General features: G+C 44.8%; 1 protein-coding gene across 1 annotated transcript in view; it reads right to left on the reverse strand.

Moving 5' to 3' along the window:
• TDRP (testis development related protein) overlaps positions 1-22808 on the reverse strand; it is a 48824-nt gene extending 26016 nt beyond the window's left edge. Inside the window, exon 1 of the mRNA XM_055569901.1 lies at positions 22604-22808. Coding sequence (XP_055425876.1) covers positions 22604-22708 — 105 coding nt within the window. The 5' untranslated portion in view covers positions 22709-22808. The remainder of the gene's footprint in view (positions 1-22603) is intronic.
• Positions 22809-26405: the final 3597 nt, after the last annotated feature.

The raw sequence follows: 26405 nt of genomic DNA on the forward strand, positions 1-26405 counted from the left end.
CATGTTGCTCTCTCTCTCAAATTCTGGCTGAGTCTCCATCTGGAGCGCGGAACCCGCCATGCTTACTAATTATGCCTGGGCTTCTAAGATCCGACTGGGGAGGCCTCAGTGTCTCCTCTCCTTCGGGAGAATGGAAGGATGCCTGCGGCCTACGTAAGTGGTGCAAACTTCTTGTCTTGAAGTTTTATTGGTCTCCCGCGTAAACCAAGCTACTCAGCCTCTTTTCTCCACTGAATTTTCCTACTGAGCTATCCTCATTCTATTACTCTTTATATCTTTAATTAATATCTAATTGAAGCTATTGTATCCTTATCCTCGCCGACGCCATCCCCGCTTCGAATACCCTGGATCAGCCGGGGCCGGACCCCGGCAAGCAAGGATAAGAAGGTCTTCTTCAAAGAACAGTTCAAGGAAGTAGAAAACAAAAGAATGAGAAAAACTAGACATCTCTTCAAGAAAATTGGAGATATCAAGGAAACATTTCAAGCAAGGATCAGCACGATAAAGAACAGAAATGGTAAGGACCTAACAGAAGTAGAAGACATTAAAAAGAGGTGGCAAGAATACATAGAAGAGCTATACAAAAAATGTCCTGGATAGCCACAATGGTGTGGTCATTCACCTAGAGCCTGACATCCTGGAAGCCGAAGTCAAGTGGGCCTTGGGAGGCATTACTATAAACAAGGCTAGTGGAGATAATAGAATTCAAGTTGAGCTATTTAAAATCCTGAAAGATGAGGCTGTTACTGCGCTGTACTCAATATGTCAGCAAATTTGCAAAACTCAGCAGTGGCCACAGGACTGGAAAAAGGTCAGTTTTCATTCCAATTACAAAGAAGGCAGTGCCAAAGAAGGTACAGTTCAGTCGCTCAGTCGTGTCCAACTCTTTGCGACCCCATGAATCACAGCACGCCAGGCCTCCCTGTCCATCACCAACTCCCGGAGTTCACTCAGACTCACGTCCATCGAGTCGGTGATACCATCTCATCCTCTGTCGTCCCCTTCTCGTGCCCCCAATCCCTCCCAGCATCAGAGTCTTTTCCAATGAGTCAACTCTTCCCATGAGGTGGCCAAAGTACTGGAGTTTCAGCTTTAGCATTATTCCTTCCAAAGAAATCCCAGGGCTGATCTCCTTCAGAACGGACTGGCTGGATCTCCTTGCAGTCCAAGGGACTCTCAAGAGTCTTCTCCAACACCACAGTTCAAAAGCATCAATTCTTCGGTGCTCAGCTTTCTTCACAGTCCAACTCTCACACCCATACATGACCACTGGGAAAACCATAGCCTTGACTAGACGGACCTTTGTTGGCAAAGTAATGTCTCTGCTTTTGAATATGCTCTCTAGGTTGGTCATAACTTTCCTTCCAAGGAGTAAGCGTCTTTTAATTTCATGGCTGCAGTCACCATGTGCAGTGATTTTGGAGCCCAAGAAAATAAAGTCTGACACTGTTTCCACAGTATCCCCATCTATTTCCCATGAAGTGATGGGACCGGATGCCATGATCTTTGTTTTCTGAATGTTGAACTTTAAGCCAGCTTTTTCACTCTCCACTTTCATTTTCATCAAGAGGTTTTTGAGTTCCTCTTCACTTTCTGCCATAAGGGTGGTGTCATCTGCATATCTAAGGTTATTGCTATTTCTCCCGGCAATCTTGATTCCAGCTTGTGCTTCTTCCAGTCCAGCGTTTCTCATGATGTACTCTGCATAGAAGTTAAATAAGCAGGGTGACAATATACAGCCTTGACATACTCCTTGTCCAATTTGGAACCAGTCTGTTGTTCCATGTCCAGTTCTAACTGTTGCTTCCTGACCTGCATACAGATTTCTCAAGAGGCAGGTCAGGTGATCTAGTATTCCCATCTCTTTCAGAATTTTCCACACTTTATTGTGATCCACACAGTCAAAGGCTTTGGTATAGTCAATAAAGCAGAAATAGATGTTTTTCTGGAACCTCTTGCTTTTTCCATGATCCAGCAGATGTTGGCAATTTGGTCTCTGGTTCCTCTGCCTTTTCTAAAACCAGCTTGAATATCAGGAAGTTCACGGTTCACGTATTGCTGAAGCCTGGCTTGGAGAATTTTGAGCATTACTTTACTAGCATGTGAGATGAGTGCAATTGTGTGGTAGTTTGAGCATTCTTTGGCATTGCCTTTTTTGGGATTGGAATGAAAACTGACCTTTTCCAGTCCTGTGGCTACTGCTGAGTTTTCCAAATTTGCTGGCATATTGAGTGCAGCACTTTCACAGCACCATCTTTCAGGATTTGAAATAGCTCAACTGGAATTCCATCACCTCCACTAGCTTTGTTCATAGTGATGCTTTCTAAGGCCCACTTGACTTCACATTCCAGGGTATCTGGCTGTAGGTGAGTGATCACACCATCGTGATTATCTGGGTCATGATGATCTTTTTTGTACAGTTCTTCTGTGTATTCTTGCCACCTCTTCTTAATGTATTCTGCTTCTGTTAGGTCCATACCATTTCTGTACTTTATGGAGCCCATCTTTGCATGAAATGTTCCCTTGGTATCTCTAATTTTCTTGAAGATTATTTTATTATTTACTTTGCTGGAGCGGCCATGAAGAGATACCCCACACCCAAGGTAAGAGAAACCCAAGTAAGATGGTAGGTGTTGCAAGAGCGCATCAGAGGGCAGACACACTGAAACCATACTCACAGGAAACTAGTCAATCTAATCACACTAGGACCACAGCCTTATCTAACTCAATGAAACTAAGCCATGCCCGTGGGGCAACCCAAGACGGGCGGGTCATGGTGGAGAGATCTGACAGAATGTGGTCTACTGGAGAAGGGAATGGCAAACCACTTCAGTATTCTTGCCTTAAGAACTCCATGAACAGTATGAAAAGGCAAAATGATAGGATACTGAAAGAGGAACTCCCCAGGTCAGTAGGTGCCCAATATGCTACTGGAGATCAGCGGAGAAATAACTCCAGAAAGAATGAAGGGATGGAGCCAAAGCAAAAGCAATACCCAGCTGTGGATGTGACTGGTGATAGAAGGAAGGTCCGATACTGTAAAGAGCAATATTGCATAGGAACCTGGAATGTCAGGTCCATGAATCAAGGCAAATTGGAAGTGGTCAAACAACAGATGGCATGAGTGAATGTCGGCATTCTAGGAATCAGCGAACTAAAATGGATTGGAATGGGTGAATTTAACTAAGATGATCATTATATCTACTATTGTGGACAGGAAACACTCAGAAGAAATGGAGTAGCCATCATGGTCAACAAAAAAGTCCATAATGCAGTACTTGGATGCAATCTCAAAAACAAGAGAATAATCTCTGTTCATTTCCAAGGCAAACCATTCAATATCACAGTAATCCAAGTCTATGCCCCAACCAGTAACACTGAAGAAGCTGAAGTTGAACAGTTCTATGAAGACCTACAAGACCTTTTAGAACTAACACCCAAAAAAGATGTCCTTTTCATTATAGGGGACTGGAATGCAAAAGTAGGAAGTCAAGAAACACCTGGAGTAACAGGCAAATTTGCCCTTGGAATACGGAATGAAGCAGGGCAAAGACTAATAGAGTTTTGCCAAGAAAATACACTGGTCATAGCAAACACCCTCTTCCAACAACACAAGAGAAGACTCTACACATGGACATCACCAGATGGTCAACACCGAGATCAGATTGATTATGTTCTTTGCAGCCAAAGATGGAGAAGCTCAATACAGTCAACAAAAACAAGACCAGGAGCTGACTGTGGCTCAGATCATGAACTCCCTATTACCAAATTCAGACTTAAATTGAAGAAAGTAGGGAAAACCACTAGACCATTCAGGTATGACCTAAATCAAATCCCTTATGATTATACAGTGGAAGTGAGCAATAGATTTAAGGGCCTAGATCTGATAGATAGAGTGCCTGATGAACTATGGAATGAAGTTTGTGACACTGTACAGGAGACGGGGATCAAGACCATCCCCATGGAAAAGAAATGCAAAAAAGCAAAATGGCTGTCTGGGGAGGCCTTACAAATAGCTGCGAAAAGAAGAGAAGCGAAAAGCAAAGGAGAAAAGGAAAGATATAAGCATCTGAATGCAGAGTTCCAAAGAATAGCAAGGAGAGATAAGAAAGCCTTCCTCAGCGATCAATGCAAAGAAAGAGGAAAGAAGGTACAAACTACTGTAAAACTGGACTCATTCTGCAGCCAGTAAGGTTATACTCAAAATCCTTCAAGCTAGACTTTAACATTACATGAACTGAGAACTTGCAGATATACAAGCTGGGTTTAGAAAAGACAGAGGAACCAGAGATCAAATTGCCAACATCCACTGGATCAGAGAAAAACCAAGAATATTCCAGAAAAACACGTTCTTCTGCTTCATTGACTATGCTAAAGCCTTTGACTGAGTGGATCACAACAAACTGTGGAAAATTCTTAAAGCGATGGGAATACCAGACCACCTTACCTGTCTCCTGAGAAACGTGTATGCAGATAAAGAAGCAACAGAACCAGACACAGAACAACTGACTGGTTCAAAATTGGGAAAGGAGTACGACAAAGCTGTATGCTGTCACCTTGTTTATTTAACTTCTATGCAGAGTATATATCATGGGGAATGCTGGGCTGAATGAATCACAAGCTGGAATCAAGAGTGCCTAGAGAAGTAACAACCACGGATATGCAGATGGAACCACTTTAATGGCAGAAAACAAAGAGGAACTAAAGAGCCTGTTGATGAAAGTGAAAGGAGAGTGAAAAAGTTGGCTTAAAACTCAACATTCAAAAAACTAAGATCGGGACTTCCCTGGTGGTCCAGTGGTTAAGATTCTGAGATTCAGTGGTTCTCAGTGGTTACGACTCTTTGCCCACCCAATGGATGGGGCATGGGTTTGATCCCTGGTTGGGGAACTAAGATGCCACATGCTGCATGTCTAATAAATAAATAAATAAATAAAATAAAACATAAAAAAAAAAAAAAAGAAAACTAAGATCATGGTATCTGGCCCTATCACTTCATGGCAAATAGATGAGAAAAAGTGAAAGCAGTGACAGATTTTATTTTCTTGGGCATCACTGTGGATGGTGACTGCAGCCATGAAACTAAAGGACATCTGCTCCTTGGAAGGAAAGCTATGATAAACCTAGACAGCATATTAAAAAGTAAAGACATCACTTTGCTGACAAAGGTCCATACAGTCAAGGCTACGTTTTTCTGCTAGTCATGTATGGATGTGAGAGCTGGACCATAGAGAAGGCTGAGTGTCACGAATTGATGCTTTGAACTGTGGTGCTGGAGAAGACTCTTGAGAGTCCCTTGGACTGCAAGGAGATCAAACCAGTCAATCATAAAGGAAATCAACCTTGCATATTCATTGTAAGGACTAATGCTAGAGCTCCAATACTTTGGCCACCTGATGCGAAGAGCCAGCTCACCGGAAAAGAACCTGCTGCTGGGAAAGACTGAGGACAAAAGAAAGAGGCAAAAGAGGATGAGATGGTTAGATGGCATTTCTGACTCAATGGACATGAATTTGAGCAAACTCCAAGAGACAGTGAAGGACACAGAAGCCTGGCATGCTGCAGTCCATGTGGTTGCAAAGAGTCAGACACAACTTAGCGACTGAACAACAACAACAAACTGTAAGGTCCAGCAATCACATGCTTCAGTACTTAACTAAAGGAATCAAAAACTTATGATCACACATAAACCTGCACATGGATGTTTACAGAAGCTTCATCCTTAACTTCTAAAACTTGGAAGCAACCAAGACGTCCTTCAGCAAGTGAATGGATAAATAAACTTAGTATTTCCAGAAAATGGGACATTATTCAGCTGAAAAGAAATGAGCTACCAAGGCATGAAAACACATGGCATGGAGAAAAGTTAAATGCATATTGAGTGAAAGAAACCAGTATAAAAAGACCACATACTATACATTCCAACTGTGTGACACTATGGAAAAGGCAAAACTGTGGAGACAGTAATAACACCAGGGTTTGGAGGAGGGAAACTTCCCTGGTGGCTCAGATGGTAAAGCATCTGTCTACAATGCGGGAGATCTGGGTTCACTCCCCGGGTTGGGAAGATTCCCTGGAGAAGGAAATGGCAACCCACTCCAGTACTCTTGCCTAGAAAATCCCATGGACGGAGGAGCCTGGTGTCCTTGGGGTTGCAAAGAGTCGGACATGACAGCGACTTCACTTCACTTGGAGAAGAACGGGTGGAGCACGGAGGATCTTTGGGTCACGAAACCCCACTGTGCGATATTATAATGGTGGATATGTGTTGTTACATGTTTGTCCAAACCCTCAAAATGGGCCAGGAGTGAACCCTGATGTAAACCATGGACTCTGGGAGATGACAATATATCCGATTGTAACAAACGTCCCATCTGGTGTGGATGGTGACAGAGGGGGAGGCTGTGCATGTGTGGAGGCGGGAGGTGGAGGACTGGGGTTTACCCAGTCCTGTGTGCCTTACCCTCAGTTTTTCTGTGAATCTGAAGCTGTTCTAAATGAAATAAAAGGCATATTAAAAACAAAAAAGAAGATAATAATCTAGCTCAGTAAGACACATACATACAAAAAATAAACAGCAAAGTGTCAACTGGGAGAAAAAAAACACAACCTAAAGTTGACAACAGTTTCATCTGAAGAACTTCCTGAGGGCGCAAGCCTGGGGGCAGCTCCCAGGTAGCCCTGAGGGGCTGCTCTGAGGAGTGAGAGAGCAGCAGCTGGATCTACAGGAATATTTGCAACACAGACCAGGTAGTGGGAACATCCAAAGATTACTGGTAATTAAAGAAAACCAAGTTAAGGAATTTGGTGCTTCTCTATGCATGGCAAGATGCAAGAGTCTGGGCTCGCTGAAATCATTCCTCTGCTGTGCACCTCACTCTCTGGGGCCAGAATCCTGTGCTTTGCCAGCCTGAGTCCCCTCTGGGCTCACCATCGGGCAGCTGTAGTGGTTTGATGGCTCCAAAAATCTGCTTTTTAAGAATGTGGCATGCAATGTTTTTCATTCACAAAAACATTTTTAAAAGGCTAAGAAAATGCAATTTGTGCCACCAGTTATTAAATACTTTATAAAACTTCAGTACATAAACTGTGGAAATGGAACGAGAATACATAGAGTTCAAGACAAGAGAAGGGAAAACCCTACAAACTCTAACAGAGAAGAATTTTAGTAAGAGTGATGTGACAAAGAGGGCAAAAGAAAAATGATTTAAAGAAAAACAAAACAGACTTATAACAATTGGTTATCTATTTTGAGAGGGAAAACTTATATCCTTATTTTCACAGAAAATAAATTCCACACAGATGAAAGAGCTGTTTCTTTTAACTGAAGCCATAAAGGAACTAAGGAGAATCTGATCTCAAGGAAGGAAATGCCTTTCTCAGCATAAAAGCAACAGGAAAAAAACACAGAGAAAAACTGAGACTTGATCTTTTTTAAAAGATTTTTAAGAAAATATTTACATATTTTAATAAAAAGTTTAACTTAAAATCCACATACATTTACAATATATCAAATATTGGGGATCTAGTACAGTAAAAATAATACTTGATCTTTGTTTCCTGGCGCAAAGTCACCAAAGTCTGGGAATTTATAGTCTTTTGAATGCTAATACGACGACACAGGGGTCTTGGGGGGTTTCAGAACTTCGGGACTCGGGGTGGAGTGGGGTGGGGTGGCTGGTCACCAGAAAAGCAACTCCTACAGTCACAACTCTCCTTCATTCCCACAACCATGCCTCCCCTGATGGCTGAGAGGGGCTAAACTGACTCAGTGAGCGATGGCCAACCAGTCATTTAATTTCTCCTGCTCAGTGTTGGAAAACTGAAAGCTTATATGTGTGTGTGTGTGTGTGTATATATATATATATATATATAGAATATATATGTAATATGTATAAACATATGATGACCCTCTTTGTCTCTTGTGAGAATCTTTGACTCAAATTTTTGTTTGATGTACCTGCATACTTATTTTTTACGTTTATTCAGCTACTCTGTATCTTTTGATTGGGGAGTTTAAGACATTTACACTGAAAGTAATTACTGATAGTGAAAGTGAAAATGTTAGTCATTCAGTTGTGTGTGACTCTTTATGACCCATCTGGCTACTCCATCCATGGGATTCTCCAGGCAAGAATACCAGAGTGGGTTGCCATGCCCTTCTACAGGGGTTCTTCCTGACCCAGGGATTGAACCCAGATCTCTTGCACTGCAGGCAGATTCTTTTCCATTTGAGCTACCAGGGAAGCACTTATATTTCCATTTTGTTGACTGTTTTTTGTCTTACGGTTTATTTGCTCCTCTTTTCTGTTCTTGCTACCTGCCTTCATGCTTCCTTGGTGTTCTGCAGTGACATGGTTTGATTCCTTTCTCATCTTCCATCTTTATCCTATGGGTATTTTCTTCGTGGGGAGGTTACATAACACATTTTATAGTTACAACAATCTTTTAAACTAATTACTGCTTAATTTCAATTACACACAAAAATTCTACTCCTGTACATCTCCCCCCACTTATGTTATAAACATCACAAATTACTTCTTTTTATATTTTATAGTTACTATAGTTACCATTTTTTATTTTTTAACTTATGTACCACTATGACAGTATTACAGATTTTGGACCTTTCTCTATGGGCTTCCCAGGTAGCTCAGTGGTAAAGAATCCGCTTGCCAACAAAGGAGCCCCAGGAAATACGGGTTCGATCCCTGGGTTGGGAAGATCCCCTGGAGGCAGAAATGGCAATGCATACCAGTATTCTTGCCTGGAAAATCCCGTGGACAGAGGAGCCTGATGGGCTACAATCCATGAGGTTACAAAGAGCTGGACATGACTGAGCGTCCACACACCTGTCTCTATACTCACCTTTAACAGAGTGTTACGCTTTCGTGTGCTTTCAGGTCACACCTTGCATCCTGTCATTAGCATTTCTGGCAAAGCAAGTCTAGTGATGTGCACTCCCTCAGCTTTTACTTCTCTTGGAAAGCCTTATTTCTCCTTCACTTTTGAAGGACAGTTTTGCCAGATCCAGTTTCTTTGGTTGGCACTCTTCTTTTCTTCTAGCACTTTGAATACGTTGCCCCACTCCCTCTTGGCCTATAATGTCACTACTGAAACACCTGCTGAGAACCTTATAGGAGCTCCCCTGTGACAACTCGCTTTTTTCTTGCTGTTTTCAAGATTCTCTCTTTGCCTCAGCCTTGTGAGTTTTATTACAACGTGTTTTGGTCCGGGCCTCTTTTAGGCATCTTGAATTTGGATGTCCATATCCTGCCCTGAGTTTCAGAAGCTTCCTGACCTTTCTCCTAGGTCTCCCACGCGATATATACTGGTCTACTCGTTCATGTTCCATAAGCCTCCGAGGCTTTCCACACTCTTCATCATTCTTTTTCCTTTTTGCTCCTGACTTGGTAATTTCAAGTGACTTGTCTTCAAATTCTAATTCTGCTGTTGAACACTCTAGAGAAATTTTCAATTTAGTTATTGTATTCTTCAGCTCCAGAATTTGTTTGGTTCTTTTTTATACTTTCTCTTTCTTGATACTTGCTTCCCTGGTGGCTCAGTAAAGAATCACCTGCAATGCAGGAGACTGGGTTTGATTCCTGGGTTGGGAAAATCCCCTAGAGAAGGGAATGGCAACCCGCTCCAATATTCTTGCCAGGACAATTCCATAGACAGGAGACTGGTGGGCTACACAGTCCATGGGGTCACAAAGAGTTGGACAGGACTGAGTGACTACATTTTCTTTTCTTTCTTTCTTCTGTTGATATTTACATTTTGTTCATTTTCACAACTGCAGTTAGTTCACTATGCCCTCTTGTAGCATACTTAAGCTACAGTTTAAGACTATTATTTTGAATTCTTCGTTAATTCACACACCTTCGTTTCTTTAGGGTCAGTTTCCGGATATGTATTTTGATCCTATGACTGGGCCACATTTCCCTGTTTCTTCATCTGCCTCATTATTTTTGGCTGGGATTTGGGCATTTGTAAAAACTGCCACCTCTCCAAGTCTTTCTGAACTGGCTTCATACTGGGAAAGACTTTCACCAACCAGCCTGGCTAGATCCTGGGAGCCTCCAAACCTTCTCTGGGGACGTGTCTTCTCTCCACCTGTCACTGCGCAGAGCGGTAAGCTGCTTCTCCATCTAGCATCCATCTGTGGGGCTGCAGGTTCTCTGACCACAAGCAGCTGAACTCCCCTTGTTCTCAGTGGCCCCAGGGGTGCCAATCATGCCAATCAGGTGAGAGAAATTGACCTGTGAGGAGCTTCTCTTGGGCACGTAACTGGGGAGGTGTGAGCGTGGCGCTCACTGAGAGTCCTGCTGATGGGCACTTGTGGATGTGGCTCTTACTCTTGGCTTTGTGCTGGCCTGGGTGACTGCAACTTCTTAACTGGTCTCTGGAGTCATAAGAGCTTTTCTGGACCATTTATTGTTAAGGCAGTGTGTCTGAGGCTTCACAGATCTGGGGTTCCCTTTGCACCATCGTGCTGGCTTCGCTCCTCTTGATTGCCTGGCCACCCGTTGGCAGCTGACTTCTGACGTGGGGACAGCTGTGTGGGACTGAGCCCGTAACCTGGGGGGTCTGTGCTCACTTGAGGCTGTGTCAGAACGCAACTGAACTGGAAGACACCCAGTTGGTGTCAGAGGACTGGAGAACTGCTTGGTGTCAGGAAAGAAGACAACATGGGGATATACATATTTCTTATGATAAAAATGGAAATGTGTGAAGATGACCACTCTTAAGTATAGTCATACACTGTTTTTTCTCTGTAAAATTTCTTAGCACACTTTCTTGCCACATCAACCAATGTCTATAATTACATCTTAGGACAAAACTTTTCCATTTATTATTTAAAACACCACTATAAAACAACTTTCTGTTTAAGAAGTATTATTTATCTTCAGTCAATAAACTTACTATGCTGCTGCTGCTGCTGCTAAGTTGCTTCAGTCGTGTCTGACTGTGTGACCCCATAGACGGCGGCAGCCCGCTAGGCTGCCCCATGCCTGGGATTCTCCAGGCAAGAACACTGGAGTGGGTTGCCATTTCCTTCTTCAGTGCATGAAAGTAAAAAGTGAAAGTGAAGTCGCTCAGTCGTGTCCGACTCTTAGCGACAATACCTAGCAAAGAAAATCTAAAATGAGATATAATAGTTACAAGGAAATACTAAAGTTTTATTTTAAAGTTTAATTGATACAGAAGAGGGAGAATGAAGTAACTGGTACATGACGTAGAGTGGGCCACTGGGTAGATGCAAAGAAATAGAGGAAAACAACAGAATGGGAAAGACTAGAGATCTCGTCAAGAAAATCAAAGATACCAAGGGAACATTTCATGCAAAGATGGACACAATAAAGGACAGAAATGGTATGGACCTAACAGAAGCAGAAGATATTAAGAAGAGATGGCAAGAATGCACAGAACTACACAAAAAAGATCTTCATGACCCAGATAACCACAATGGTGTGATCACTCACCTAGAGCCAGACATCCTGGAATGCGAAGGCAAGTGGGCCTTAGGAAGCATCACTACTAACAAAGCTAGTGGAGGTGATGGAATTACAGTTGAGCTCTTTCAAATCCTAAAAGATGATGCTGTGAAAGTGCTGCACTCAGTATGCCAGCAAATTTGGAAAACTCAGCAGTGGCCACAGGACTGGAAAAGGTCAGTTTTCATTCCAATCCCTAAGAAAGGCAATGCCAAAGAATGTTCTAACTACCAAACAATTGCACTCATCTCACACGCTAGTAAAGTAATGCTCAAAATTCTCCAAGCCAGGCTTCAACATTATGTGAACCATGAACTTCCAGATGTTGAAGCTGGATTCAGAAAAGGCAGAGGAACCAGAGATCAAAGTGCCAACATTGCTGGATCATTGAAAAAGCAAGAGAGTTCCAGAGAAACATCTCCTTCTGCTTTATTGACTATGCCAAAGCCTTTGACTGTGTGGATCACAAGAAACTGTGGAAAATTCTGAAAGAGATGGGAATACCAGACCACCTGCCTACCTCCTGAGAAATCTGTATGCAGGTCAGGAAGCAACAGTTAGAACTGGACATGGAACAACAGACTGGTTCCAAATCGGGAAAGGAGTACGTCAAGGCAGTACACTGTCACCCTGCTTATTTAACTTATATGCAGAGTACATCATGAGAAATGTTGGGCTGGAGGAAGCACAAGCTGGAATCAAGATTGCCGGGAGAAATATCATAACCTCAGATATGCAGACGACACCACTCTTATAGCAGAAAGCGAAGAAGAATTAAAGAGCCTCTTGATGAAAGTGAAAGAGGAGAGTGAAAAAGTTGGCTTAAAACTCAACATTCAGAAAACTAAGATCATGGCATCTGGTCCCATCACTTCATGGCAAATAGATGGGGAAACTGTGGAAACAGTGTCAGACTTTATTTTCTTGAGCTCCAAAATCACTGCAGATGGTGACTGCAGCCATAAAATTAAAAAACACTTGCTCCTTGATAGAAAAGTTATGACCAACCTAGACAGCATGTTAAAAAGACATTACTTTGCAGAGACATTACTTTGCCAACAAAGGTCCACTTGTCAAAGCTATGATTTTTCCAGTAGTCACGTATGGATGTTAAGAGTCAGACTATAAAGAAAGCTGAGTGCCAAACAATTGATGCTTTTGAACTGTGATGTTGGAGAAGACTCTTGAGAGTCCTGTGGACTGCAAGGAGATCCAACCAGTCCATCCTAAAGGAAATCAGTCTTGAATATTCACTGGAAGTACTGATGATGAAGCTGAAACTCCAATACTTTGGCCACCTGATGCGAAGAGCTGACTCATTTGAAAAGACCCTGATGAGGGCAGGAGGAGAAGGGGACCACAGAGGATGAGATGGTTAGATGGCATCACCGACTCAATGGACATGAGTTTGAGAAAACTCTGGGATTTGGTGATGGACAGGGAAGCCTGGCGTGCTTCAGTCCATGGGGTGGAAAAGAGTCAGACAGGAGTGAACAACTGAACTGAACTGGGTAGATGTATGTCATAAAGCCTCTAGTTATAATAAAATTTGCTGCAAGAATACAGCACAACAGAACAGAACACTACACCAACACCATAGCCCACCTTACCCCACCCCCTCCGGGGCAGAGGACAGCCCCACCATCATTGACCAAAGTGCCAAGGGAATGGGAAGCAGGTGGGCAAACACACTTGGTTCCTCCCACGTGACTCCCCAGACCTGGACGCAGAGCTCTTGCTGGTGCAAGGCATGCTGGGAGTGAAATCTCCAGCTGGGGGGCTGTGCACACGACGAACATATAGTGGGAAGTCAACAGTCTCTCCCAAAAGGGCACCTGCCAGTCCCTAGGCTCTACAGAACTAAGATGAACACCACTATACACAGTTCTTAACTGTCGACAAGACACCTCCCGGTTCCCTTCGCCTCCACGTGCTGTTTGGGTTGAGATGATGCAGAAGATCACTGTGCTGTTCTTAATGTTGTCTCCATGACTATAAAGCATGACTCATTTCATCATGGAATGAGAAGTAAGGGGCCAGAGTAGACAATTTATGTGAAAGCACAGAAAGATACACAAATGTTCACTGGCCAATTAATAAAATGTAAGCCCAGGAAGAATATAAATGAACTCCAGCATCTGCCATTAATTTCCAAGTTTAGCAACTAAGACTTCCTACTTGTACCCTAAATCACAACAAATTCCACACTGCAAAACTCTAATGAATTAGGTTGCCTCATAATTAGCATAGACCCCAAAGATCTTTATTCTAAACCAGGGTCAGCAAAGAATGGCCCAGCCCTGCCTGTGTACAGTTTTACTGGAGCACAGCCACGCTTGTTCACCAACACAGGTCATAGCTGTCTGCACACGACAGCTGCAGAGTTGCACATCTGTGACGGACACCGTGTGGCCCTTTACAATCAGCTTCTCCACTCCTGCTCTAACCCTCTGGCTTAGAACAGGGGCTCTGCAGAGCGAATAATGCACTCACTGGCCCCATGTCTCACAACTGCTGAGATGGGGTGGGGAACCAGGACTGTCTGCTGATGCCAGGCTACCAACTCCCTTGCCAGTGGTCCCAGTTCATTCATCAACGGAGAGCCAGGCTCTTGGAGTTTCTCACAAATGATGAGTCCTCTGGCTCCTACCCAGTACTCTACCTGTGCGGCTCAGCCATGGGGGTGTCTGGGAGAAGCTGCCTCTAAGTCACATGTCCACAGTCAACGCACGCAGGATTCCCTGCTACTCAGAGGTGACATCATCTTCCTCATCACTCCAGGTGCCCTTCAGCCTCTGACCTTCACTTCAAAAGGCACCACCTCTCTTTCCATTGGCTTGGCAAGCTCACTTCCTCCCACTTGTCCTAAACCTAATCCATCTAGAATTCAGGCTCTTATTTCAGCCTGAACTCCGATACCAGGATCCTACCTGTTTTACCTGCACCTCGCCTCTAATCCCTCCTCCCCAGACAAGAATTCCCTGTGAAGTGGCAGGAAGCCATGACTCAGAGGCCTCAATACTTACCTCCAAGGTGAAGTCTAAACCCCTCAGTGGGGTTTCCCAGTTCTCCCTGTACAAACCTTCTATACCAATTAAACTGGTTCGTTTTCTATTCCCCAAGCTATTTGGGGGTCCAAAGCTATGCCATTTCCTCCCTCCCTCACTATCTTTCTTTAAGAATCAGCTTAAATTCTACCTGCTCTTCTTCAAATAACGAAGTTAAAAGGGAGGTGCATAAAGAAAAGAGTGTGTGCACGACAGTTCTTTATTTCACCTGCTAATTCACCAGAGAGCCATTTACCTTCCACAGTAAGACTTCTATAAATATACTCATTATTACAATACTTAAGCACAGCCAAAAAAAAAAAAAGAAGTATATTAGGATGTTTGTTATACTGAAATTTGAGCCAAGACATAATTTTATCAGTGCTTTTTAAGGCACTAATTATGAAGCCCTAGTACTTTAAATACTGGCTTCCTTCATAGCTCAGTCACTAAAGCATCTGTCTGCAATGCAGGAGACCTGGGTTCAATTCCTGGGTCGGGAAGATCCCCTGGAGAAGGAAATGGCAACCCACTCCAGTATTCTTGCTTGGAGAATCCCATGGACAAAGGAGCCTGGCAGGATACAGTCCATGGGGTCACAAGAGTCGGACACGACTTAGTGACTAAACCACCGCCACCACTTTAAATATAAAATATGAAACCTGGATTCAAATTCCTGTTAGTAGCTACATAACTCTACACAAGTTCTTTAGCTTCCTTAAGTTACTCAAATGTAAAATACAGTCGATTTTCAATATTCAAGACAGCTATGAATCAGCAAATACTGAATTGCTGCTCTTACAGGAAATACAGGGTCAAGTTCCTGTGAGCCTCTGGTCACATTTTCTTCAGTCGTTCAATATATATCCTTGTTTTGTGCGTGTTTTGGTATGAAACCTTGTTGTTGCTCTTTAGTCGCTAATTCGTGTCTGACACTTTTGAGACCCCACGGACTGTAGCCCACCAGGCTCCTCTGTCCACAGGATTTCCCAGGTAAGAGTACTGGAGTGTGTTGCCATTTCCTCCTGCAAGGGGAATCTTCTCAACTCAAGAGACTGAACCTGTGGTCTCCTGCAATGGCAGGCAGATTCTTTCCCACTGAGCCAGCTGGGAAGTGTATAAAACTTTATTTAACATATACTGCAAAGTTATTAATGTTGACCTCACAGGCAACACACTAACTCACCATAACAGACTTCAACAGACCCCTCCCAGCACCACACAAGAAAGATTCTGTGTTATCTCAACTAAGACTCTTGGTTTTTCCTATCCTCAAAGCAGAGTAAAAAACACCTGAAACGTTCTCTGACTTTTTTTGGAATGCCTACAGAGTATGTCTAAGCCTTTTAAACTTGTAAATAAAGTCTTTTAAATTTTTAAATAAAGCTTTTTCATATTTAAATGAAAATATGCCCAAAATGTCCTGAGTTTTGTTTCTGAAGATGTTCAATTGCAGCTGGAGAAGGCAATGGCAACCCACTCCAGTATTCTTGCCTGGAAAAACCCACGGACAGAGGAGCCTGGTGGGTTGCAAAGAGTTGGGCATGACTGAGCAACGAACACTCAGGACCCTGTGCAGTGCAGCTTGAAGCAAGTGAAAACCAGCTGAACCCTCCCTCATGTGGATCATCTCAGACCAACTTTTCCTCTTACCACTCACACAGCTCCCAGGAGCAGCGCCTAAAGATAGCTGCCTCCACATCCATCAGGAGAGGTCCAACCAGATAAATTCTGGCATTTAATAATACCCAGCCTTAAGGATGGTTTTTCCCCCAGCTGTAGGCTTGAGACAGGAAGTGCCCCATGATACATATATTATTTATTGAGGGAACCATTCCAAGTACACAAAATAGTTTGTGGTGGAAAAGCAAATATGTGATTTTAAACATACATTTATGTATGTACATAAATGCTTCATGGATAGCTATATTAAAAAAAGTAATGGTACTTCCTACTGGAAAGAGGAAGAAGACCCAATATGGAACATCCAGAAATGTTTTACTATATGCATAGCAGATGTTGTTTAAACAAACATTAGATTCATTAAAACTTCTCAATCTTTTTTAAATGATTACAATAAATGTTTCACCTTAAAAACCTCACTGTTATACTTTAATACAAAATAGATGCATATTCATGACAAAAAAGGCTAATTGCCTACAGAGAGACTCAGATAAATTTGCTTAGTAACAGTTAAGTGTTCCTTCGGAGAAGGCAATGGCACCCCACTCCAGTACTCTCGCTTGGAAAATCCCATGGCTGGAGGAGCCTGGTAGGCTGTAGTCCATGGGGTCGCTAGGAGTCGGACACGACTGAGCGACTTCCCTTTCACTTTCATGCGTTGGAGAAGGAAATGGCAACCCACTCCAGTGTTCTTGCCTGGAGAATCCCAGGGACAGGGGAGCCTGGTGGGCTTCCATCTATGGGGTCGCACAGAGTCGGACAGGACTGAAGCGACTTAGCAGCAGCAGCAAGTGTTCCTTAAATCCAAGGAATGACTGAATGCCTCACATTTCAAACTTACTAGAACCTAACATTAAGCTATTTTTTCTTTTTTTAAAAAACGACACAGATTATAGCTGTGTGACCTGATTTTCAAGTAAGTCGACTGACCAGATTTGAACACAAATTAAATGCCTTTCTGGAATAAGATAAAGGGCACTCCCAGCCTACATGTTTTAATATGAACTGACTTTTTTGAGGGGACAGGGAGGGGTGGGGGGAAGGTATGGACTGAAAATGAAGTAGAATGAGAATGAGGAATGAGAATGTCTTTCTAATGAGACACAATTTAACAGATCCATTAAATCCTTCTGTATTAACTCCTACTCCTTTCAACTTTAAAATAAAATTTTGTAGGCAGAAGTTTTATTTTAGACTTGTCATAAATTTTAAAATTTAATTCTAAGAGAAGCTGGCTTTGGGATAAATATCAATCTACCTGATGAAATGAACTAAATTTAGAGTATGACTAATTTGCCACAAAAAGTCTTTGTTTTTCTATAGCAAAGTTTTTTCAACACACCAAACTATAGATACACTTGATAAAGTAAGATAGAAACTGCAGTCAAATCTCACTCCTAGAAGGTAACCCAGGATAAAATACAGACGCCTTTGGGGAAACACCACCAAAGACGTGATCTATGAAAGAGGTAACTGATAACCTAGATTTCATTAAAATTAAAAACTTCTGCTCTGTGAAATATAATGTTAAGATAATGAAAAGATATGCCATAGACTGGGAGGAAATATTTGGAAAAGACACATATCATAAATGCTGCTGCTGCTGCTAAGTCACTTCAGTCGTGTCTGACTCTATGCGGCCCCATAGACGGCAGCCCACCAGGCTTCCCCGTCCCTGGGATTCTCCAGGCAAGAACACTGGAGTGGGTTGCCATTTCCTTCTCCAATGCATGAAAGTGAAAAGTGAAAGTGAAGTTGCTCAGTCGTGTCTGACTCGTAGCAACCCCATGGACTGCAGCCCACCAGGTTCCTCCGTCCATGGGATTTTCCAAGCGAGAGTACTGGAGTGGGTTGCCATTGCCTTCTCCGTCTCATAAATGACTGCTATCCAAAATACACTAAGAATTCTTAAAACTCAACAATAAGGGGAAAAAAGCAACTCAATTAAAAAATGGTGCAAGAAAATCTGAACAGTCATCTCACTGAAGGAGACAGGAGTGAGTGAAAGTTGCTCAGTTATGTCCGACTCTTTGTGACCCCATGGACTATACAATTCATGGAATTCTCCAGGCCAGAATACTGGAGTGGGTAGCCTTTCCCTTCTCCAAGGGATCTTCCCAACCTAGGATTCAAACCTAGGTCTCCTGCATTCCAGGTGGATTCTTTACCAGCTGAGCCACAAGAGAAGCCCAAGAACACTGGAGTGGGTAGCCTATATGGATGGCAAATGAGCAAGATGAAGAGATGTTCTGCATCAAATGTTATCAGGGAAATGCAAATCAAGCAACAGTGAGATGCCAGTACTCATCTATCAGAATGACCAAAATGCAGAACACTGACATCACATGCTGGCAAGTGCAGGAAGCAACAGGAAGTCTCACTCATTGCTAGTGGGCATGCAAACTGGTGCAGCCACTGTGCAGACAGTCTGGTTCTAACAAACAGAATATACTCTTACTCTATGATCCAGGAATCACACAGTCCCTGGTATCTAGCCAAACGAGTTAAAAACTAACATCCACACAAAACCCTGCACATGATGTTTTATAGAAGCTTTATTTAAAATTTCTAAAACCTGGAAGCAACCAAGATGCCACTCTGCAGTGAACTGGTAAACTGGTACATGCAGACAATGGGATATTATTCAACATTAAAAAGAAATGAGCTATCAAGCCGTGAAAAGACACAGAGGATCCTTAAATGCACACTGCTCAGCCAGTAAGAGAAGTCAATCTGTACAAGCTGCATATCTTATGATTCAACTCTGACATTCTGGAGAAGCAAAACTATGGAGACAGCAAAAAGATCAGTGGTTGTGGGGGGCAGGGGAGGGATGAATAGGCAGAGCAGAGGGGATTTTTAGGGCAGTGAAACAATACTACATGGCACTATAATGGTGAATTCATGTCACTATACACTTGTCTAATCCACAGAACAGACAACACCAAGAGGGAACCTTAATGTAAACTGTGGATTCTGGGCAATAACAGTGTGTCAGTGGAGGTTCCTTGGCTGTAACAAATGGGATTTTGCTAGTATGGGGGAGGCTGTACATGTGTGGAGACAGGGGGTATATGGGAACTCTGTTTTCCACTGAGTTTTGTTGTGTACCTAAAAAAAAAAAAAAAAAGGTCTATTAAAACACACATACAAGTACACACAGAGGAAAAAAAAATGGTATAGACTGTAATTCTATAAATTTGAAGAGACACAGGTTCGATCCCTGGGTCAGGAAGATGCCCTGGAGAAAGAAACGGTATCCCACTCTAATAAAATTTCTGGAAAATCCCATGGACAGAGGAGCCTGGAGTCCATGGGGTGGCAAAGAGTTGGAAAGGATTGAGCGACTAAATAACAATGGTTATGTCTAGGTAGTATATATGTGGGTGCTTAATCTCCTATTCTTCCAACTTTTCTCTGTTAAAGGACAGAAATGGTATGGACCTAATAGAAGCAGAAGATATTAAGAAGCGGTGGCCAAGAATACACAGAAGAACTATACAAAAAAGATCTTCACAACCCAGATAATCACGATGGTGTGATCACTCACACTCACCTAGAGCTGGACATCCTGGAATGTGAAGTCAAGTGGGCCTTAGGAAGCATCACTACTAACAAAGCTAGTGGAGGCAATGGAATTCCAGCTGAGCTATTTCAAATTCTAAAAGATGATGCTGTGAAAGTGCTGCACTCAATATGCCAACAAATTTGGAAAACTCAGCAGTGGCCACAGGACTGGAAAAGGTCAGTTTTCATTCCAATCCCAAAGAAAGGTCATGCCAAAGAATGTTCAAACTAATGCACAATTGCACTCATCTCACGTGCTAGTTAAGTAATGCTCAAAATTCTCCAAGCCAGGCTTCAGCGATATGTGAACTGTGAACTTCCAGGTGTTCAAGCTGGTTTTAGAAAAAGGCAGAGGAACCAGAGATCAAATCATCAACAACCGCTGGATCATTGAAAAAGCAAGAGAATTCCAGAAAAACATCTATTTCTGCTTTATTGACTATGCCAAAGCCTTTGACTGTGTGGATCACAATAAACTGTGGAAAATTCCGAAAGAGATGGGAATACCAGACCACCTGACCTGCCTCTTGAGAAACTTGTATGCAGGTCAGGAAGCAACAGTTAGAACTGGACATGGAACACCAGACTGGTTCCAAATAGGAAAAGGAGTACGTCAGGGCCGTATATTGTCACCCAGCTTATTTAACTTATATGCAGAATACATCATGAGAAATGCTGGGCTGGAGGAAGCACAAGCTGGAATCCAGCCTGCTGGGAGAAATATCAATAACCTCAGATATGCAGATGACACCACCCTTATGGCAGAAAGTGAAGAAGAACTAAAGAGCCTCTTGATGATAGTGAAAGAGGACAGTGAAAAAGTTGGCTCAACCCGGTCCCATCACTTCATGGCAAATGGATGGGGAAACAGTGGAAACAGTGGCTGACTTTATTTTTCTGGGCTCCAAAATCACTGCGGATGGTGATTTCAGCCATGAAATTAAAAGACGATTGCTCCTTGGAAGGAAAGTTATGACCAACCTAGATAGCAGATTCAAAAGCAGAGACGTTACTTTGCCAACAAAGGTTCGTCTAGTCAAGGCTATGGTTTTTCCTGTGGTCATGTATGGATGTGAGAGTTGGACTGTGAAGAAGGCTGAGCTCCGAAGAATTGATGCTTTTGAACTGTGGTATTGGAGAAGACTCTTGAGAGTCCCTTGGACTGCAAGGAGATCCAACCAGTCCATCCTAAAGATTAGTCCTGGGTGTTCATTGGAGGAACTGATGTTGAAGCTGAAACTCCAACAGTTGGCCACCTGATTCGGAGAGCTGACTCATTTGAAAAGATCCTGATGCTGGGAAAGATTGAGGGCAGGAGGAGAAGGGGACGACAGAGGATGAGGTGGTTGGATGAAGTCAGCAACTCAATGGCCATGAGTTTGAGTGAACTCCGGGAGTTGGTGATGGACAGGGAGGCCTGGCGTGCTGCAGTTCATGAGGTCACAAAGAGTGGAACATGACTGAGCAACTGAACTGAACTGAATTTAACTTAAAAGGGGAAAAAAAAACGTGTTTTGGGATTCATTAGGAGAAACAGAAGCGGAACACAGAATAGATTATAAATTAGATTATAAAATTTTAAGTTCATTCAGAAACAATACTGCTTATCTTTGACCAATAATAGTTGTTTACAGAATTAAATAAGTCTGTAACCACATTTAAACTGCACTTAAATTCTCAACATTATATTTAAGAAAGCTGTTGTTTAGAATAACCATAAAATTTTGAGATTTAAAAAGTAAATAGTAGGGTGAACACTAAAACTACCAAGAAGTGGTTTCTGAAAGACCCTTCAGACAGGGATCACATTTAAATGCTTATCCAAGGGTATTTAACTCCTACTAAAAAAATATCCAAATGAAGCAACTTCAGTTCCAAGAGAAGTTATTTAGGACCAACTGGGAAAGAAACAACCTCGTGAACTATTTCCAAGTGCCGAGAAGAGAGGCACAGATCACCATTAACTTCCGTCCTACGCCAACAGCAACAGGAGACGGTTTCCAAACATTTAACAAACAAGAAGTTGTATGACCACCGTCATTGTTAAAAAAGCTTAATTTCTGACCTAATTTCACTGCATAGGAAAAGGAACACTGCGTTGGGGGTGGGGTGAAGGGGAGCGTACGTAACGCGCACAGGATCCACCTGGGGTCCTTTTTAATTAAAAAATTCTAAACATTCCAGGCATATCTCCGAACTTGTAACGGCAGTGTCTGTCTAAATAAAGGCCATCTGCCTTCTTCCTCCAACCGAGGGTTTAAACAGAGGTGAAGGTCTGTTTGTTATCTGAAGAGGTATTTAGCGCACTCGGCGCGCGCGCTGCAGTCCCCAGAAGCTCCTGACCTCGCCGGCGGGCCGGTGCCCCGCTCTAGTCCAGGCCTCGCCGGTGAGTCCAGCCCAGCCCGGCGCGCGGCCCCGGACTCGGCGCTGGACTGATGGGCCCGGGCCGGGGCCAGGGCCGCGTCCACTCGGCAGGCAGGTCCCCCCGAGCCGCTGGAAGGCCACGGCCCGAGGTTCCCACCTCCGGGAACTGCGCCCGCCATCCCAAACCCGCGCGAGGGGCGGCGGGGCGCTGGGTTCAGTCACTCGTAACGTGGCGGGGGGGGGGGGTGCGGTCACCACGGGGCACAGCGGCCGAGCCCGGACCAGCCTCGGGAAATTAAAGGGCCGCGCGGCGCGGGCCTCACCTGCGCGCCCCACCTGTGCGCCTCCCCCACTGCGCGGCCAGGCCTCAGCTCCGCTCATCCCTACCCGCATCACCCTACCCGACCCCCGACCCCCGCGCCCCGCCCCCCCCCCGCGCCCCCTCACCTGAGCGGCGGCGGGGGCGGTGGAAGGCGGCGCCCCCCCCCGCAGGCTGTCCTCCTCCTCGGGGGGCTCGTCCAGGAGCACCCGGCTTCGGCCCAGCTTCCACATGCTGCAGGCGGGCGGTCGGGCGCCGGTGTCCGTGCGTGCCCCTCCTCGGCCGGCCCGCAGCACGGACGCCCGGGCTGCGGCTCCTGGAGGACCGGACGCTGCCAGTGGGGCCGGGCGGGGCCGGGCTGTGGGGCGGGCCCACCCCCGGACCGGGCCCTCCCCAGCCCACCCCGCCCCCTCCCGGACAGGGCTCGGTTCCCTCACCCAACCAGACCCGGCGTCCGTCCGGGCCCGGGCCCACCTCCAGACCCGGGCCACACCCCCCCGGGCCTTCACTTCCCCTGCTCACCGCCCCTCTCAGGTCACCACCGCCCCACCCCCGGCCAGGCCCTGCCCCCGACAGACCCCTCCCCACCCCACAGAGGCTCCTCTTCCTCTGAGAGGTCCCCACCCCCTAACATAATCCCACGAGGTTCCTTCTGCAGACCGCCCACCCAAACCGACCCTCTCACCCCTCGCCCCTCACCCAAGGTCCGGTCACCTAGCCCCCACTCATCTCGGACCCTCTCCGCTCACCCCTTGACCCAAGGTCCCCGCAACCCGGCCAATCTGCTTACCCCTCACCCCGTGATACTTCCTCACCCCAAGCGCACCCCCATCCCGATCTGACCCTTTCACCCCTTACCCTTCACCCCACTCTGGGTCGCGGCCAGGCCCGCCGGGCGGCGGCGCGGGGGGCGGGGCGGCCGGGGCTCCGGTCACCATGGCGACAGCTACCGGACGCGGAGCGGGCATGGTGCGCATGCGCACACCCCAGTGTCCGCGGCTCCCGGCGCGGTGGGTGGGGCTGGAGGCGGTGGCTGCTTGGGTTCCCGCTGGGTCGGCCCGCCTCGGTGCCTGGTGGTCCCGGGGGTGCGCAGGCGTCCAGCCTGGGGCTCCGGTGGGTAACAGCGCGAATGTTGGCCGGCACCACAGAGGGTGGAGGCACTGGGCATGCGGACCTGCCACCGAGGGGAGGGTGCGGCCGAGCCCCGGGATGGGCCACTGACGGTGGGCTCGGCCCAGGCGGGTGCGGGGAGAGGGACGGGAATGTGTCTGCGTTCGGAGCCTAAGGCCCGCGGGGAAAGCGGGCAGCTCGCTGGCTACACCACCTTGGAAGCCGCCGTGTTGCGCGCCGGACGCTCGCTTTCCGGGAGCCTGAGGTTGACCAGCAAGTAAGATGACCCACACGTGGTGTAGTTCACGGGCAGTCGAGGGGACTTTATGACAGTCAATTATGACAACCGAGATTTGTTACTTTTTCTCAGTATTGCGTTTTACAGTCACAGTCATGGCGAGCGAACCCCAACCTGTGGCAGAGGAGGCCTGGCCCACCCGGCTCTCTGGCTTCTTACCCAAACCCCAAGTACAATACAGGATAACTTTTACTTTCTGCCTCATAAAGGAACCATACAATGAAATATAAAAGATATTCAACTCCAGTGTAATCAGTTCAGTTCACTTGCTCAGTCGTGTCCGACTCTTTGCAACCCCAGGCCTCCCTGTCCATCACCAACTCCAGGAGTTTACCCAGACTCATGTCCATTGAGTCGGTGATGCCATCCAACCATCTCATCCTTTGTCGTTCCCTTCTCCCACCTTCAGTCTTTCTCAGCATCAGGGTCTTTTCTAATGAGTCAGTTCTTTGCATCAGTTGGCCAAAGTATTGGACTTTCAGCTTCAGCATCAGTCCTTCCAATGAATATTCAGGACTGATTTCCTGTAGAATGGACTGGCTGGCTCTCCTTGCTGTCCAAGGGACTCTCAAGAGTCTTCTCCAACACCACAGTTCAAAAGCATCAATTCTTCTGCACTCAGCTTTCTTTATAGTCCAACTCTCACATCCATACATGACTACTGGAAAAACCAAAGCTTTGACTAGACCAACCTTTGTTGGCAAAGTAATGTCTCTGCTTTTTAATAAGCTGTCTAGGTTGGTCATAGCTTTTCTTCCAAGGAGTAATCGTCTTTTAATTTCATGGCTGCAGTCACCTTCTGCAGTGATTTTGGAGCCCAAAAACAAAGTTTTGGGCTGCACTGTACTCAGGGAAATGCAAATGAACATAAGAACCCTTTTTCGCTCATGAACATGAGGCCCTTTCTCCCCTATCAAGATGGTGAACATTTGCAAGAATGTACCCTGTGTTAGTATCTATTACAATTTAAACTCATGAACCCTCTGCCCAGCAAATTAACACCTGCAGAGAAACTTTTTACTTAAGTGATATGCTTCAGTATTGCTTGTATTTTCACAACAAGTGTGTATTAGTTGAGAAATCCAGAATCATTGGCTTCTATAAAATTTTCTTAAGTTTTTTAATTTTACTACTCTGAGGAAAAAAAAAAAACATCATCTGTACCTTTTGGGATTTTCCAGATGTAATGGCCAGGAAAAGTTTTAAAATGAAGAGAGGCTCTGAGTTTGTCTTTGGGAGAGGCCTGCAGAAGCCCCAAGAGCAGACCCAGTGGTGAGGGGCATGGGAGTCCTTGCAGGGTTAGTGGTTAGGGCATGTGAAGTGAGAGTGTTAGTCACTCAGTGGTGTTCAACACTTTGCAATCCTATGGACTGTAACTCTCCAGGATCTTCTGTCCTTGGAATTCTCCAGGTAGGAATACTGGAGCAGGTTGCCATTCCCTTTTCCAGGGGATATTTCTGACCCAGGGATCGAACATGGGTGTCTTGCGTTGCAGGCAGATTCTTTACCATCTGAGCCACAGCATGGAAGGGGAGAATTTACCTATCAGCCAGCTACCTGGAACCCAAGCCTGTGGCAAGAAGCCCAGGAGACCCCATTCTCCCTTCTCACTGAGTCAGGAGGATCATGAGATAAATACACAGGCACACACACCAGGGCCCCAAATATCTCTGGATCCACATGGCACAAATACCCAAAACTGATGTAGAACCAGAGAATACCTACTGAAAAATACTGTACCCACTATAAATTAAAGAACTCTTTCTTCATGGGGCTATATAAGAATGTTAAAACTATATAGATATATACATTTTTCAAAGGATCAAGACCATCCCCAAGAAAAAGAAATGCAAAAAGGCAAAATGGTTGTCTGAGGAGACCTTACAAATAGCTGAGAAAAGAAGAGAAGTGAAAGCAAAGGAGGAAAGGAAAGATATACCCATTTGAAGGCAGAGTTCCAAAGAATAGCCGGGAGAGATAAGAAAGCTTTCCTCAGTGACCAGTGCAAAGAAATAGTGGAAAACATAGAATGGGAAAGACTAGAGATCTCTTCAAAATTAGAGATGCCAAGGGAACATTTCATGCAAATATGGGCACAATAAAGGACAGAAATGGTATGAACCTAACAGAAGCAGAAGATATAAGAAGAGGTGGCAAGAATACACAGAACTACACAAAAAAGATCTTCATGACCCAGACTTCACACCATGATGGTGTAATCACTCACCTAGAGCCAGACATCCTGGAATGCAAAGTCAAGTGGGCCTTGGGAAGCATCACTACGAACAAAGCTAGTGGAGGTGATAGAATTTCAGTTGAGCTATTTCAAATCCTAAAAGATGATGCTGTGAAAGTGCTGCACTCAATATGTCAGCAAATTTGGAAAACTCAGCAGTGGCCACAGGACTGGAAAAGGTCAGTTTTCATTCCAATCCCTAAGAAAGGCAATGCCAAAGAATGTTCAAAGTACTGTACAATTTTACTCATCTCCCACGCTAGCAAAGCAATTCTCAAAATTCTCC

Source organism: Bubalus kerabau, chromosome 2, assembly GCF_029407905.1.
Source record: "Bubalus kerabau isolate K-KA32 ecotype Philippines breed swamp buffalo chromosome 2, PCC_UOA_SB_1v2, whole genome shotgun sequence".
Lineage (NCBI taxonomy): Eukaryota > Metazoa > Chordata > Mammalia > Artiodactyla > Bovidae > Bubalus > Bubalus kerabau.